Genomic DNA, 18722 nt, shown 5'->3' with positions numbered 1-18722 from the left:
ATGTCGTACACTTTACAGGATGTGTTTTGAAGATGTGTTTTGAAGAAAGATTTATTTTACTTTGAAATTCTATTTTTCGAACGAGCAGATACGATCGTAATCAAATTAAATATCGTTTCTTTATTTTTAATTGCTTGACCAATGAAGTTCTAAGAAATGGAAAAAATATTTCTAATGTGTTGGGATTAAAGATAACGTTTTTGATTTTCATAAGTTTTGATTGAAAAATTTTTAGTCGATAAAATTTATGTTTATTAATGCTTGCGTGTTAATTATAGACTTTTGTGGTAAAATTTGTGAAATCAATTTTTGAATAACATCAAAAACTGCGAATATATGAAAGACTTAAATGTACAAATATAAAGGAAGGAAAATAAAACGTGGTGACGTCATCGACTGCCATAGAGACTACATATCAAAAAATTTTTTGCATGAAAGAGATAGATTAAATTATGTAATTGCTTATATCTTTCATGTTTATCAATCGATTTTAATTTGTATTTTTTCGATTTTGTCATCTATTCCCACACATAGGCAAAGGCTTATGTGCCTAAAACGCCTAAACCAAATTCGTTATCCTTAAATGAATCTATACAACGGCTTTACCGGAGGGTCCACCCATCTCAATCAACACTCTACGCTGCAATGAGTAACTATTAATGATAATAAGGAACGCGGAATAATTGTGTGTGCCATCCTGTATAAAAATATCTATTTATTTAAAGCAATAAATTGTATTATATTCTGTGAAATATGTATGAAAAACGATGAAAATCACTGAAGTGATGTTATACATATTTTTCACAAGTTTAATAAAAAACAAATAGTAACTTAATTTATGTAAACTTTAAGGAAATTTTCCAATAAAACATGGAAGAAAATAGATCAAGGTTTTTACCTAAACAAAGCGTATAAGTATAGTCTGAAAACATTAGTAAATATTAGGTTAATAAAAAGTCAAATAATTATAGTGTCTAATAATTTTCAATTTATTTAATGTAAGTACTAATTTTTCCCCAATTGCACTTTGATGCTGGTCCAGACATTTTCTTACTTTTTTCCATCGCTCAAATAGCTTAGAGTCAAAACGCAAAAAACCATTTTTTTGGATTTTAATTATGTATTCTGCGAAAAAATGCAATCGTTATGTAATTTCGTACAATTGAATCTATTTGAATTATTAATAGCTCGGTTTTCGTTTGTTTTTTCTATGTTCATTAGTTTCTGAGAAATTGTTAAAAAAGACTTATTTTTCAAGTCGCTCAAAAATAAAAATATATTACTGTATGCAAGAAACATTCTTAAAATTGCAAAAAACTGAAAAATTATATAATAATCAAATTTCATATCCATTTCCATTTTGTAATTTTTTATGCAATACAAATTACATATTTGATGTAATATTGTGTAGAAGTTGCCTCATATTTAATGAATTGAAACTATATTTAATTTGATTTGAACGGGAATATAATGCATTACTCTTAATAATATTATATCACAACAATATATTTGCCTAAGTTGTAATACAATAATATTTGCATACGTCTTAAAATTTACGAAATTTTCTCTTCTTTAAAATTTCGTTGAAATAATTTTTTATTTTTAATACATAATAAGCGTTACAGGCCGAGTACGACCAAAAAGTGTGGTTTTTGGTAAAAAAACATAATTTTTCAGTTTCTTTAATTTTAAGATTTCAATTTAAACATATTCATACGTATATGAGACAACTTCTACACAATATTACATCAAATATGTAATATGTATTGCATAAAAAATTATTTATTTTATATTGCATTTCTTTCGCGGAACAAAAAATTAAAAACCAAAAAAATGATTTTTTGCTTTTTTATCGAAAATTTTGTGGTTATGTTTGAAAACGATAAAATGAAAGTTGTAGATTTGTTTACTGTCTAGAACTACCACAAATCGCAAAAAATCGTTTGCCATCCCTTTAAACCCCCACCCCTCTTCACCGGCAAACATTCAGCGGTTGGATTTTTTACCCAACTCCTTTATCGACCCTTTCCTGCTGAGTTTGCCCTGTAACAAATTATTTAGCAGAAACGAAAATGTTAAAAATTTCTCGCGGATCTCTTCATGCTAACTTTCTCAACATTGATAAATAGACGATCAAAAGATTATGGTAGTAACAACAAGTAAATAGTATACAGGGTGGGTCATTTTAATCTATACTGCCTAATAGCTGGTCCTGTAGGTAACTAATAAAAAAATAACTAAAACAAAAATTGTAGAGTTTGATGAGGATTACATCATTGGATCTGACTTCAGATTGGATCTAGTTTTTCGAGTTGCTTTAATAGCCATTTTAGATCCTAGACGGTAAGAGGTAGAGTAACACTTTAAATTAGAAAGTTGATCCTCATAAAAACCAAACAATTGTTGTTTAAAATATTTTTTCGAAAATCGTTACCTTTCGGAGGAAATGTGACTTAAAAATATGTATTATTGCATTTAATCCAAAGCAAATACGCTTAAAGTTTAGTTTATCGATAGTTGTAGGTCCAAGTCATGGGCATAGGCGAATGTCCTCTACTGCCATTGATAACTTTTGGCTAAGCATTTTTCCGTAGTTAGCGTTTCTTCTATCGATTAAATGCAATAATGACATAGTTTTAAGTCATATTTCTTACGAAAGCTGACGTTTTTCGAAAAAAATTGATTATTGTTTAGTTTTTAGATGAAAAATGTTATTTTTTTTCATGAGAATTAACTTTCTAGTTTAAAATGTTTTTCTATCCCTTACCGTTTAGGATCTAAAATGGCTATTAAAGAAACCCGAAGAACTAAGTCCAATGTGATGTCAGAACATGATGTCCTCCATCAAACTCTACAACATTTGTTTAACTTATTTTTTGATTGGTTAAGTACAAAACGAGCTATTAGCTTTTATAGATTAAAATGACTCACCATGTACTAAACATCTTGGGAGCAAAAGTAAAGAATTTCTCTTACATTCTCTTCTTTCTGTGTGGGGTCCTATTTTTCTGCTCGGCGAAAGCGGAAAGCGGCAACTTTGTTCAGCACAGCCGGACGAAAGTTGACACTTTCCGACTGGAGGACAGAAAACTAAAGTATAGTATCATTCCAATCATTAATCCTAAGAAACTTGATGATTACCTACCTGTTGAGACTTTGTATATGTGTTCTTTATTTCCCGTTGCACAACTTCTTACATAAGATAATTATCGGTAGCAGGGCATTTAACAGGACACAAACAATTTTTTATTGCGCAGACAATATTCGATTTATTATTAATCGATTTTTTTTCTGTTAGAATAACAATTAAAAAACGATATTCATCAGTATCAAGCATATATGCTCCGTCATAAATATTTCTAGTCACGTGAAAGAGAACGCCTCGCTATCAAAAATTTGTTTATGTACAAAATTATCAAAAAAGGACATAAGTATTATATACATAGTATTAACCATAGATAATAAATATTTATATTGTATTAACAATGAGGTAATCACGAAGTTATCCGGCCTCATAAGATCTGATACCTGTGTGAATCAGGGGTTGATATTAAAAACCTGATTTAATCAATCTACCTAATTCAAAGACTTCGTTACACAAGCAAACATTTCAAACTTGAAACTTAAAAATAAACAAGTGGAAACAAACAATTGACTGAGTTAATTGTTGAAATACCATGCATAGACAGTGTTGATGATTCTATCACATTACACACACATACATAACTGACTTTCCCATAATTACAAAATATTCAATTTACTCCTAATTTGCGCCCTTACGGGTAAACAGTGATATTTACGAAAAAACGTTTCAAACAAAAGTTGGTTAATTTTTTTATAAGGAATATTTTTTACTTTTAAACTTTTGTTCTATCTCTAACGGTTTACAAGATGAGTCCTACGGACCCAATACCCAATTGACCTATGTTGCTCATTTATGAATTCGACCTCACTTTTTACGTCCTAAGTACGCTATAAAAATTTCAGCTTGATATCTTTTCGTTTTTGAGTAATCGTGATGACAGACGACAGACAGACAACCGGAAATGGACTAATTAGGTGATTTTATGAACACCAAAATTTTTTGCTTAGCATCAATATTTTTAAGCGTTACAAACTTGGAACTAAACTTAGTATACCTTGCATATTACATATATGCATGGTATAATTATTAGCAAGTTTCGTTTTATTTAACAAGTGTAAGTTTACGGATCAACAACTTGACAACAAATTCGTTAAGTTTAAGTTTTCTTAACTTGTCGTAGGAATATAATATAAGAATGTATTTGTAAACTTTTAATCATTTTCTCACACATATTTTAGTATATATAAACTTTGATTTTCACCTGATGAAAATTATGTAGTAAGGATATTGTCATGTTAGAGTTTATGGTAGAACAAACTTAACAGTATATTAAATTCTAACATTTACTACGTTACTACCTACACTGATAGCATCTATGTATACAGGCTAATTTGTTAAAAAGCTTTAATCATTACTATTTCGAAAACGGAATGAAAAATTACAAAAATCGAAAACACAAAAAACACGAGACAATTTTGTTTTTTTTATTAAATAGTGTAGACACATTGTCAGGAATTCTTCGACGATAACAATATCATCTGCGAAACAACGAACCTCTCGAATACGTGGAAGAGTACCTATACTTGGGACAGATCATCTCGTTCAAGGATCAGGTGGACAAGGAAATCATAAGACGAATAGCAAACGGCTGGAAAAAATACTGGTCACTCAAAGAAATCATGCGAAGGCCAACGACTGCAACACTTGCATTCTACCTTGCATCACATACGGCTGTGAAACATGGTCTCGCTCAAAACACACCACCGAGATCAGCTGCAATGCTGTCAAAGAGCGATGGGCAGAAGCATAATAGGCATCAAGAAACAAGGCAGGAAACAGAGCACCTTTATAAGAGGCAAGACAAGAGTTGTGGATGTACAAAGATAGACCAACTAAAATGGAGATGGGCAAGCCACATGATAAGGAGTACTCAGCCAAAGTGGAGTAAAATTGTGACAGATTGGTATCCCAGAGATGGAAAAAGGAAACGGGGAAGACAACTTATAAGATGGGAAGATAAGTTGAAGCTCACAGCGGGCTCTTATTGCAAAAGGGTTGTTAGGGATAGAAAACAATGGAAAATGTTAGAGGAGGACTTTGCCAAAAGGCACACTGAACTTAGAGATATTCTCTAAAAGAGGAAAACAAACACTTCAAAACATACGGAAGTTCAAGATGAAGGGCTTATTGAATGGTTGATTGATTGGTTGATAAACAACTTTTGTTTGAAACATTTTTTTCATAAAATTACTTGTTTTTCAATAAACAATAAGAATCTGTAGAAAACTGTTATTTTGAGAATTTGATGGTTAAAAATCTATGCGCTGTTCCATTTTATTGAAAACACGTCCACGTGTAAAAAAAAATTATTTCCGCCTGAGCCGATACGTGTTTTTTAGTTTTTTGAAATAACCAGAAGAATTGATGTACAAAGAAAGAAAATCGGGTTAAATAGCAGGTGTTTTTTTAGAAGTTGAGATCTTTAAATTAAAATAAAACAAATAAAACTATTTTTATTATCATTTAAACTAGCTTTATTTTAACGCTAAATGTGGCCACCGCTGCTGACGTGTTATAGATGGCACAATCTACATGTCCAATTTTCACACACTTTTCGCATCAATTGCGATGAGTTTTCGCCAGTAACTCGCCAAATGTTGTATTCCATGTGTTCAACCCTTTCTGGTTTATCGGCGTAGTCTGCAATTACTGACTTAACATATTCTCCAAGAAAATAATCTAATGAGGTCCTAAAAATAATCTAATTCTACTATCTTGAAGGCTAATTAACAGGTTCATTATGTGAAAATATCAAAAAATTTCATAATTAGCAAGCGTTGATCTGGTGTGAGTCTTCATTACAAAATGGCAAACTATGGAGTGAAGAGTAAAAGGAGAACCATCTCTGTATATAAAAAGTGTCCGTCGTAAAGCATGTACATTTTAAAACATGTGCTCAAAGTAATAAGAGTAGGATAGAGAACTAAACAAGTTATTAGAGTAGGATAGAGAAACTTACATCAAACACCCTTTTGCTACACAAGCGCCATTATAGCCACTTTATTTAATGCTATTTTGTGGACACTTTTTTGGTCAAACAGTCATAAGAGATGATTCTCCTTTTACTCTACACTCCATATGGCAAACCAAACTAAACATAAAGCAACTGTAGAGTGTTGCCAACTCACAATATGTGTACCTATAAAAAAACACATTTATAAAAGTGGAAACTTTATAAAAAAATCAACCTGTATGTATATTGTATGTAACTATAACTTGGTTGACTTCATATATTATTGATGTTTAGTGTTTACCCTTTTCGAGTAAATTCGAACTGTTTATAGTTTACAATGGAATCAATTAAACTATCTGCTAATTATTGCATTTTATTGCTCATTTTCATTTCAATAGACTTCTTTATTTATAATAAAATACAATGAACCTTTGTCCATGTGAGTTTCAAAGTATGGAAAATTAACAGTTATCGAAAGTTTTTACGCTGTATTTACTTGCTCGTTGTTTCTCCATTACTTCGATAGAGTCGTAAACAAATTTTCACCTTTGTGGAAATAAATCTATTCTGGAACACAGAATACTTAATTTGAAATTTAGAAAAAGAATGTGTGAAGTAAAATTATCTCTGAAAAAGTCAAAAAAAATGCTAAAAAAGTCTGAAGATTTAAAATAAATTATTAATCAATCATTTAATGGCATACAAGTGAAATTTACAAACTTTAAAAAACCCTCATCAAATTTTTCGGTTACAGAATCTTCAACTCACACTTGCAACATATCTAAGAACACTCTTCATTTAATTACCTTTTTCCTTAAAGCCTTCTATAAGCTGAACTGATTTTGAAGAACATTGTCAATTTTTCTTCTGGTGCGAAACCCTAAGCTCGCACTCGAAACATAGCTAAGAACACTTTACATTAAATTGTCTTACAAGCGAATAAAAAAAAATCAAAATCAGTTCATACTTTTAGGCGCTACGATACCATAGACAGACAGACAGACACACATAGCGATCAAACTCACTATAACACTCTTTTTGTAGTTCGGGGGTTAAAAATGGTATGCGAATTTCCTTTAAATGCAGTATGCTAAAAATGGAAAAATTGAAAAATCTTGATCAAAGTGGGATCTTTGATATACCCATAAAATTCAAATACATCGTACAAGTGAAATGTACAAAATTTCAAAAACCCCCGACAACTTTTTCGGGTACGGAACCCTAAACGCGCATTTGAAACATAGCTAAGAACACTCTTCATTAAATTCCCTTTTTAACGAACAAAAGAAAATCAAAATCGGTTCATACGTTTAGGCGGTACGATGCACACAGACAAACACACAACAGGCAGACAGGCAGACTGTCAGGAAGGCAGGCAGGCAGGCAAGCAGGCAGGCAGACAGACACACACGCACAGCAGTCAAACTTATAATACCTTTTTTTTAGTTCGGGAATTAAAAATTGGAATAGATTCTTATCTTTCGGAAGAAATATTTTGAGTTCAATCTATTAACATTTTCTGTCATTAAATGATTGACTAATTTATTGTTTTCAGAATTTTCAGAAAGTAATAACTAACTATTTGGTATGTGAAGTAATTACTATATTATTTTCTTTCTTCGGAATTTTAAAGTAAATTTCAGAACAGATTTATTTCCACCTTGTCAGTGTCTACTCCTTTAAAATTTTAATTTTTCTTACGATTTTAATTCAATCTTTTCAGCAAATCTTGATGTTATTACGCAACATTCATTCGAGAAAAATCATGAACGAATAAAATGTTCCCGAACATACATACAGAGTGCTTTTTAAGTTATCATATGCTTGGAACTCGAAAAATAACTTTTATGGACAAAAATGCTTCATGCGAAAAATGTTGGGTGTGTACGCACACATCTTACGCAGATATTAAGCTTAACCTAGAATTCAAACTTTATGAAAAGCTTACTCTACCACATGGTAATCGATAGAAAAAAGATTGAAATTAAAGACCCAAAATTGCTTACTCATATCAAAATTGTTATTTCGTATAATTGTTTCTGCAAAATCTAGGTAAGTACTATTTGAAAAAAAAACTTTACAATAAATCCAATAAAAGTAATTTGTTTTTCTATAAAGGCCTGTTTTGTTCAAATTGAATGCAGAAACGTAAAAAAGGCAAGATTTTTGCTATCGATTATTGTGTAAACTATTTGGTTTACAAAAAATGTTTTGCGAATTTATGAAGAACAATTTACTAATTTTAAGCGTTCCCTGGTGGAAAAAATATTTGAAAAATAATAAGTCTTAATAAGTCTTAGGAAACTCTGAAAAAGTCTTAGAAACTTTAAAAAAGTATTAAGAACTGTGAATAACTCTGAATTAGACTAGTCCGAAAACGTTGAGAAATTCAAAGTTCCTAAGACTTTTTCAGAATTTCTTATTCTTTCTTCAAATATTTTTTCTACCAGGGTTCATCTAATTTTTGTAAATTATGATCCGTAGTGAGGTTTTAAAAACGAATTGTGAGTTTTTTTGGCCACATATGTCGTGGCGAACAATTTGATTTCGAGAAGCTAATTTTATTTGGAAAATTGGAAGGATGGACTTCAAAAGGAAGAAAACATGGTCCTCTACAATCAAAAGATTCACAAATATCAACAGCATTTATGAATTAAAAGAGACAGCCATGGATAGAGCCAAGTGGGAAAATGTGGTCTCCAACATCCTGTAAAGGATAAGGAACTTTTATTATATTCCCTGGTGGAAAAAATATTTGAAAAAAGAATAAGTGTTAATAAGTCTTAGGAAACTCTGAAAAAGTCTTAGAAACTTTAAAAAAGTATTAAGAACTCTGAATAACTCTGAATTAGACTAGTCCGAAAACGTTGAGAAATTCAAAGTTCCTAAGACTTTTTCAGAATTTCTTACTCTTTCTTCAAATATATTTTCCACCAGGGTTATTAGTCAGGTTTTAATTGAATCTGAAAACTTAGATAAAATTCGAAGCCAGTATAAGAAGTGTGCCTTTGAAACTAACATATTTCGTTTGAAACATTTTCCCCGATTAAATTTATTTATCGAGTTTCAAGCATATGTCAACTTACAAAAGACATCCTGTATACATGTCCCATTACAAGAACTTTCCTACACTAGGCAGAAAAAAAAAACAAAACTAGAAAATATAGCAATGTTAAGAAAAGTATAATTTTCGATTAAATATAAAACTAATTCTTTTTAAACTAATCATATATGAATAATTATTTATATATATTTTTAAATTACATAAATTTTAATTTTATTTAATATTTTTATTCTCAACGTGAATCTTTATTCTCAGGTGTTAATATTGCATTACGTGAACTCTTGCCACCCCAAATGCTCCTTTGTAATTGATCAAATTTACGTTGAAGCCTCTTCAAAACTCCTGTTTAAAATAAAAAATATGTAGATATTATTTAAATATAAATATAAATACACTTAAATTAAAAGTATGAAATCCTTTATGAAAATATTATAAGATTTCAGGAAAGAAGCTTCAAGTAATGTGGCGTACATAAGTTTTAGTTTACGTAATAAAAAAATCCGATGAAATTTGGGATTCAATCAATTGGAATCAATGGAAATGAATTGGAAATTTCAACTTCCTTAACTCTGTAGAAAAAACTCAATCTTGTGTTTTGAAAATTTTAATAAGCGTTATTTAAATATAAAATGAGTACAATCGGCAATACCAGATCTAAAGGTTCCTTATATACTCCTTGAAAGTCATCCTTTCAAGAAGGGATATTTCGTGGTGACCTATTATAAGCAATAAGCAAAAACAGTTACAGGATATTTGCTTATTGCTTATAATAGGGCAAAATTTGTGTAGAAAGGTTAAAAATCTAATTGATTAAATATTTGAATTGAATATAAAAACCAATTTCCACCAAGGTGAAAATTGGATGCCTTAAAAATTAAGTTTCTAATTTTAACGAAGTTTGTCTTACATTGTGAAAAAGTTTTAAAAATTGTATACGCCGTCAGCTTACTAAAAGCTAATGAGGTATAATTTTTGTGCCACAAAATTACTTCACACACAATACCCAGTGTGTTAAAAATTGTCTAGAATACTTCTACTATAGTTGTTTCTGTTGCAAGAATAAAATTGTTTAACCTTGCGTTATTTTCTTATCTACAGTGAAAAGGTCGATATTTTTGTTTTATTTTCTTCACTCGAAAATTTCGGATAGTTTTTTTCTAGAATTAAGGATCCGTCGTTTAATTAACTTTAACTCGAGTTATAGACGTTCAATCGACTTCAACTTTGAATGGTAGTTATATATAATAATATTCTTAATAAAGGAAAAGTGTAACTCCACTCTGTGTGGCACTGTGTATGAAAATTGAAATTATAAGTCCAAGAAATCGTGGTTTTTAAAACTGAGTAATGACTTTCAATTTTATGTAAATAAGAAATAGCAACCCCTCTTCTCAATTAAAAAAAATTTTTAATGAAAAGAAGAATACAATCTTTTTTTGTTGCTATTGTGAAGTACATTGAAAAATTTTTGAATGATCCTCTCTGTATAATGTAAAAGAAAACTAAGAAAAAAATTTCAATAAAGAGTTTTCCACGGTACAATATACTTGTGTACACTTCACAGGATACTTCAATGTCCCAATAAAGTGGAATGAAAAATTTTTTAGGGAAAAATTGAATACATTATTTAAAAAGGAAACTTTTACAGAAAAAATTAATTTAATATAAAAAAAATGGTTAAGTGGGTGTAAGTACATATATTTTAGGGCGCGCTAGGAAATATCGTGCACCAAAAGATAACAGTAAAGTCTCGATAGTTGGAACGTCATAAAAATCAAGAGGATTAGTGGGATTGTATAGAAATTTTTTTAATAAAATGAAACATTAAGAAAACATCATTACATTGCAATGATATATTTAAGCGAGAATATCTGATTCAATTTCTTAGACCAGCCCGTTAGACAAATAAATCTGGGCTCGTACACCAAATTTAATTATACAAAAACTAGATATTTTTTCCCCTCTATGATTATTGAAAAAAACTACTTTTTAAATTCCATCTATTATTATAAACTAAAAATACAAATATTTAAATTAAGTTATTGCTGCCGTGCTATTACGATTTTAGAATCATAAAAATGAATCATATTAGATGTATATACAAACAAACAATGAAATTTTTGAATAATTGGTTGAGTAAAAATATTTCAAAATAAGTTGTTTATTTTAACTTTTATATTTAATGTTTTGATCTATCTCTAACGGTTTACAAGATGTTTTTTTTGGATTCATTGAATGAGCAAAAAAGTTTAGAAAATACTTTCAGAAATTATCAAAAGAATTTTGTGGATTTTTTTTTTTTGTTTTGCTAGAATGTTTTACAAACTACTAATTAAAGTTACATGCAAATTTTACATAATTTTTTTATTTTAGTTTTGGAGAAAATGGACACTAAAGTATTTTCTTATGCTGCGCCCTCACGGGTAAACAGTGAGGTTGACGGAAGAATAATTCAAATAATTCGAGAAGGCCACACCCTAGGGAAAACATTTCAAAATACAGGAAAATGGGATTTTTTAGGGAGAGGCTGAGGGGACAGCAGTGAAACTTCGTATCAGGGTTTATATCAACAAGGTCTTAGGTGTGATATAACTACCCTCTGGGGCCCCTTCTCCTGGAGCCGTGGAGCTGGAGAAAAAAAAAACTTAATTAAGCCAAATTAGTGAAATTAAGAAACTAAAGCTTTTTCTTGTTTTTAAATAATTCTTACAATTGGCTGCTTTCAATAAAAATATTACAAGATTAATATATCAATTTTATAATATAATAAAGTCTTGTCCGATGTTTCGGACCGTTTATTTATTAGACGTAGTGTTAGCAATGGTTAAACTGTCTGGAAAATTATAATTTATAGGGCATGAAAAATAATTTGATATAAATTGTCTCAAATGCACACGAGTAAACACAATAAACGCAACTGCTCTCTTATGTCAGACATACTTCATTCTTATCTAATAGACCTTTTCATTTCAATTACGATTAATTATTATTTCGGACAGACAGTAATAAGTTGGACAAAGATACAAGATATTTGTTATTCATTTTATCATATTAGTTTTTGAACAAACTGTCCGAAACATAATGTTATCATTTTTTTTAAATGAAAAGTTCTATTTCAAACACAAAATAAATATCCAAAATCCACCCACCTTGTAATTCTTGTGATGCCACTATCTTTTAGTACAACTTAATAAGTCGGCCCAGGAAAAGTTGGGAAACATTGCTGATTTTAATAAAACTTTTCGTAACTTTGTTAGGGGACCCCAACGAAAAATCAGGGGGCATATGTAGCCCAAACTTTTTTAAATGCTTATTTTAGCTTAAAATCGAACCCTGTCTGGTATTAAACCAGTCGTACCGCTTTTGACCCAAAATCCCACTTTTTGGCACAAAAACGGCAAACTAAGTATTTATAGCCCAAACTGTTAACTAGAAAAATCTTTTTGGCACAAATACGGTAAATGAAATATTTATCGTTAAAATTGTGCTCTAAAGGGTATTTTTGTTCGCTGATTACGAATCATAGAATATCACTAATCGGACATCGGATTTTTACCGTTTTTGTGCCTAAAAGGGAAATTTCGGGTCAAAAATGGTACAATTTTTGGAATTCGTGACAGAATTCGTGTAATCTGACATCTGATTCGTATTCAGCAGTCAAATAAGCATTTAACAAAAATTTGGAATACATATGCCCCCCGCTGGAATCCCCCCTTATGACTAGTTTAAGTTGGATGAATATTCCTTGGGATCCTATAAACACGTTGCAAAACGTTTCATTAAAGTCGGTGCTGTTTTCCCACTTTAGTCACTTTTTTCCGGCTTATTCATTGTATTACTTTTTAGAAATTTTGTGAAATAAAGTTTACAAACCTTCAGTTTGTTTTAGTTTTCGAACATCATCTAAACTTTGATCTCTTGTCGATGCTACACTATTAATTGTGGATAAACTAACTTTAGTTGAAACTATGCTACTTTGAATTGTTGGCGCATTACTTTTGATCATCGAATTTCTACACATATCATCTACAGCAGTACTGCTTTGATCTGCTGTTCCAGCCATATTTTCTATTTGATTCTTACCATTTATAGGTTCATCAGTAATTTGTATAGTATCATCACATTCCATTTGAGGTCCCATATGTCCAGCAGGATCATAAATACAAATCATTGCTAGAACAAAGTCTCAAGTTTAAGAAATAAAACTACGAATCTCGCACCTTCCATAGTCATACTGGTTTTCAGAGTCAAACTTTCTAAAGCTATGGATTCTAATATGGACTTTGAAGGGGGTTCCAAAAATTTACACTGGGAAAAAGTTTAAAAAGCTCAGCTGTAAAGCGTGTCTTTTCACTTGAATTGGCTAATGCTGAGCATTTATAACACGGGTTTTAGTCATATTTTCCCCGTAAAGTCAGCTGTTAAATAATAACTTCGAACTTCGCACTTTCCTTAGACGAAATTTCTCAACTTTGGATTCTAGCATAGTTCTTGATGAAGGTATCCAAATTCTACTACATTGGGGAAAATCTTCTTCCTCTTAAAACTTTCAAGCAAGAATCGAAAGACACAGTTTTTCTGTGAATATTTAAACGTTTCATTGGAGTCAAGTCGGGCAATGCCGAGCATTAGAAACGCGGTAAATAAAATATGACTAAGTTATTGTCATATTTTCCCCAACAGCTAAGTTAGCTGTTAAATAATAACTTCAAACTTCACACTTTCCTTAGGCGAAATTTTATTGGCTTTTGGTCAAAATTTCTTCATATGGATTCTAGTGTAGTCCTGGATGAAGGTATCAAAATTCTACACTGGGGAAATCTTCTTGTTCTAAAAACTTAGTTCTAAAACCGAAAGACATAGTATTTTCAGTGAATATTTAAACATTTCATTGAAGTCAAATAGGGCATTGCCGAACATCAAAAGCGGAGAAAATATAATATGATTAAAAATAAAGTTCGATTTTTTGCCCCAATTTCCTAGATCAGTTTTTTGTATTTTATAAATACGTATTTCGACTACTAAGTAGTCATCTCATCAGTATGAATTAGCTAATCGTAGTTACTCTTATGTTACTCGTTGCTAATTTGGTGGCGGACTGCAAAATTTAAACGTCAAAAAATACTCATTGCGCATAAGGATCATGCGCATAGGCCAAGCATTAGTCAACTGATTGGCTGACGTCACTGACATTACAATTTGACAGATACTTGGAAAAGTATAAATTGTAGGTACACGAAAATATCAATGAGCAGTCCGCCACCAAATCACCCCCCTCCTTTTATCACTTTCTCCCGTTCCATGAAAAGAAAAAGTCTACACTTAAAAAAAATACCATGAACTAGCTCCTAATTATTAAAATATAAGACACGTGTACAGGGAATATTCAATTAATTTGATTTAAAAACGTACTCAGAACGCTCTAGAAAGTTATGGAACTATTAGCTATACTTACAAGTATTACTGCTCTTTTTATATGATGTAAGCGGATCACGAAAGAATGGTAAAATACTTTTATCCAAATCTGTATTCATTTCACTGATCACTTCACCAACATGCGGTGGTGATTGTTGATGTGACCTTGAACTGGTGGATGAACGTGTTACACAACCGCATGAGCGTGTTGTAGGCGGTGCTGTAGTAGTTGACTCTGGACAACGGAGTGAACACGTTTTACGTGTTGATGGACATTTATAATTTTTTTTCAAACGTTGTTTTTTTGTTTGTTGATTTCTTTCTGGTACCAGTTTTAGCTGTTGATTTTGTAGTGGCGGTTGCGTTTGCTCTTGCTGCGGTAATTGTTGTTGTAATTTAACGTCGCTCGAGCAATGACGTAATAAGTAACGACTGTTTATGGCTGAGTTTACGCAATGTGGTGACAGAACACATTTTAATACTGGTACACAATATTTTAATTTATTGATACGAAATTTTCCTTGGGATTCAACACGAAAGCATCCTAAGTATAAGCAAAAAAATTAATTGTTTACATTATAGCTTCAACTAAATATAAACAAGATTTGGCCGTTATGCCCTGATGTAAGTATTTTCTGCCAAAAGTCTAATAGGGAATATTCATGTATTTTTTTTTATATTTTTAATTCATTGCTTACACCGTTATAACATAGTAAAAAATATAAATACTGTTTAAAAATGCTTTAATTAAGTATAAAAAAATATTTAAAGTAAAGAATAATTTTGAGATGTTTAAACGCAGTCGTATTGGCACTCTCTGTTGATGGCGTATTAATATGTGAGCTGTTAGTTGGTGACAGTTCAATGTACTGTTTACTACAGGTGTAATACCCACGTATGTAGTAATTATAGTATACATCCAGGGTAATACCATACAAAATATAAGTAATTAATACCATACCGTATGTCAAAAACTCTGACAAGCCACATGCTATGACGTCACGTCCGTTTTAAAATTTGAAATTCTGTTTTAGAAATTAGAATTTCTCTCATTGAATTTGTACTATTATTAATTAATTTTAAGTAATTAAAGATATTAATTACTAAAATAATGGTTTAGTTCACAGATTATAGTTTTTAATTTAAAACAAATCTTTAACTCCCTGAAAAATTTTTACTATTTTAGTTCTATGCCTTAATCCAGGTGGCTCTACACGCTATATTCGTCTATTAGTTAGGATAATAATTTGATTATTTCAGTTTTTGATGGGGAAACAATACTTTATATATATATTTTTTTTTAAATTTATATTTAAATAAATGAACCCTACGTGTTTCAAAATTCGGTTGCATGTCGTTAAAATTCGTTAGGTTTCTTTGTGTGTATTCTCAATTAATTGCGTTTATTAATATTTTGTGGACCATTTTTGTAGTGATTTTATTTAAGTGTTAAGGCCGTTTTAATTGTGCCCCTGTTCATTAACTAATTAGTGTAATTTGGTTTATGTCGTTTTAGGAGTGTTTATATTGGTTTCTGATTATTTTATGGTATGGTGTCGATTACCTTTAGGTATTGTTTATTTGGATTATTATTGACTATTAACGAACTAAAATGATTAAATATTGCATTTAAGTTACATCAAACTAGTAAATAATTGTTAACAATAATGTTAATATTAAAATAAATGCTATTTTGTTTCAAATATTTCAATAAATTATTATTTTATTAATACTTGTTATTTTATTTAAAACACTTATTATCTTATTATAAATTAAAAATAATGATAATAAACTGCATAGAAATTATTCAAATAGTACCTAATTCCCGCCACTTAAAAAAAGTATTTCACTGTGATTTACTCCAGGGGGTTTTTTGGGCAACATTTCATGTTCAGTATAGTTGCCTTTATCAATTTATGTAATAAATTATAATCTGCGGTTTAGTTCAAATTTCCAGCCAATAAAGATAAGGAAAAAAAAATTTGAACCAAATTTAAATTTCATGAATATTCCCTATTTAGTCTTGCAGTGTTCTGAAAAACAATTCTAGAAGAATGAGTAAGTCTAAAAAATTCTGAAAAAGTATGAAAAGTAAAACTTTATTAAGAAGTTTGGAGGATGCATTTTTACAAGTGTTTGGGCTCTCCTAGAAGACTTTTTCAGAATTAATTAGAGATTTCATGAAATTAAGCTAAAGTAAAAGTAAGACTTTCTCAGAATTAATCAGTATAGAATTTAAAACATTTCAGATTTTCGAAAAATTAATTACTGTAGGTTTTTATCATATTTAATTCTTATAGCAAGGAATATAAAAACTTGCCAGGAAATTCGCTCTGAAGAGAAACCAGACTCCTTACGAGAAGTATTAAACACGAACCTACAGAAAATAATTTTTCGAGAAACTGAAATGTTTTAAATTAGCCATTTTCCTCTGAAGATTAGAAAAAGATCCTCTAGATGGCAGGATATATTTGTACCCCCTCGTGTTGCCATCTAGCGATTCTTTTTTTAATCTTCTGAGTAAAAAGGCTAATTAAAGCATTATATTTTTTAAATAATACTAATAAAAATTTTTAACTAACTATACTCAATGTCAAAAAAAAATGCTCGTTTAAAACATTCTAAGTGTTACTATTATAACATAACATATGATGAGTACGCTTAGAATGTTTTAACTGTGGCTTTTTTTTTGACAGTGAGTATACATAAGACAAATTATAAACATTATCATATCATCATTAAATCCGGACATACAATAATTAATAATTCCAAGCGTTTTTCTTCTGAAGATTAAAAAAATATCCGCTAGATAGCAACATAGGGGGGTACAAATTTATCCTGCCATCTAGAGGATCCTTTTTTTAATCTTCAGAGGAAAAAGGCTAATTTTACTAATTAATTCTGAAAAAGTCTTACTTTAGCTAAATCTTCATGAAATTTCTTATTAAAAAAGTCTTCTAGGAGAGTCTTTTCATACTTTTTCAGACTGTATCAGAATTTTTTAGATTTACTCATTTTTCTAGAATTGTTTTTCAGAACACTGCAAGACTAAATTAGACTATTGGCAGACAATATTTCCACCAGGATCACCCTCAATTATAAAGTTGTGATTGGTTTTATTTGCCTTTTTTGTTGAAAGTAAGTTAAGTGATAAAGAAAACAGAGGTGGATTAATTCTCATTAATTTTTTCTATTGTAAAGTGTTTCATTTTTAGAGAAGAAAACTTTCTGAACTATGTATAAAAGAATTTTTTTTAAATGGAATGAATTTTTTAAGTAAAATCGGGAATATTTTTATATTTTAATTCATTTTTTCATAATGCTTTTTAAACTATACATCATTCTAAAATCGACTTAATTATTAGACGGGTAGATTAAGATTTCGTTTACCTATATCGCCAAAAATCGCTTTTCAAAAAAAATTTTAAGTCATTTCTTGGAAATTATTCACTCAATTGGTTCTGGGTAGAAACCTTACAAAGTGAGTTTGAACAAAATCGGAAACAATCAATGTTTTTCCTTTGGGGGAATACAAAAAATCGAAATTTTTTGTTTGATTCAAATTTCCATAAAACTCAGTTTATAAGGTCATTTTAACTAACTAAATTCGAAAACCCATTTACGCTACATCGGCTAAAATCACTCTGAAAATCACTTTTGAGATAAAATTTTGGGCAAAATCGTGAAAATTATTCATTCAATCCATGAAACAAGTGGATTTTAAAATGACCGTATAAAGTAAGTTTTACTGAAGCGGAAAAAAATAATTTGTTTCGATTTTTCGGAACTTTTTTGAGCGTAGGTCTCTTCAAATACGATTTTGAGCAAATGGAGTGGTTTAACGTGAACTTATTTCCACAAGGGTCACTTTGAGCATGTTGGCGTACCAATCTCATTATGTATGGAAGTCTTTAGAGGACTAAACTTAGTATATTACCTAAACGTACACCATGACGTAAACTTAAATGTACTTGTGCCTTTATATTCTTTTTTGTTGAGCGTATACCATAAAATGCCATATTGGTTTTCACTTGATCAATAATATCTTCTATGGTTGATCCATTTAATTCATGTAAATCAACAATTGCTTTTATTACTTGTGGCAAAAGTTTTGGTAATATTTCGAATTCAGGCTGCGATGTCAT

General features: G+C 30.2%; 1 protein-coding gene across 1 annotated transcript; it reads right to left on the bottom strand.

The window, feature by feature from the left end:
* Positions 1 to 9394: 9394 nt before the first annotated feature.
* On the bottom strand, positions 9395 to 18722 carry LOC123293115. The gene is made up of 4 exons (XM_044873830.1): positions 18515 to 18722; positions 14618 to 15121; positions 13036 to 13335; positions 9395 to 9504 (listed from the first exon to the last, which is right to left on the bottom strand). The coding sequence occupies exons 1-4, from the start codon at positions 18720 to 18722 to the stop codon at positions 9395 to 9397; spliced, it is 1122 nt and encodes a 373-aa protein (XP_044729765.1).

This window comes from Chrysoperla carnea, chromosome 2 (genome assembly GCF_905475395.1).
Source record: "Chrysoperla carnea chromosome 2, inChrCarn1.1, whole genome shotgun sequence".
NCBI classification, from domain to species: domain Eukaryota; kingdom Metazoa; phylum Arthropoda; class Insecta; order Neuroptera; family Chrysopidae; genus Chrysoperla; species Chrysoperla carnea.
This window is presented reverse-complemented; position numbering and strand designations above follow the sequence as displayed.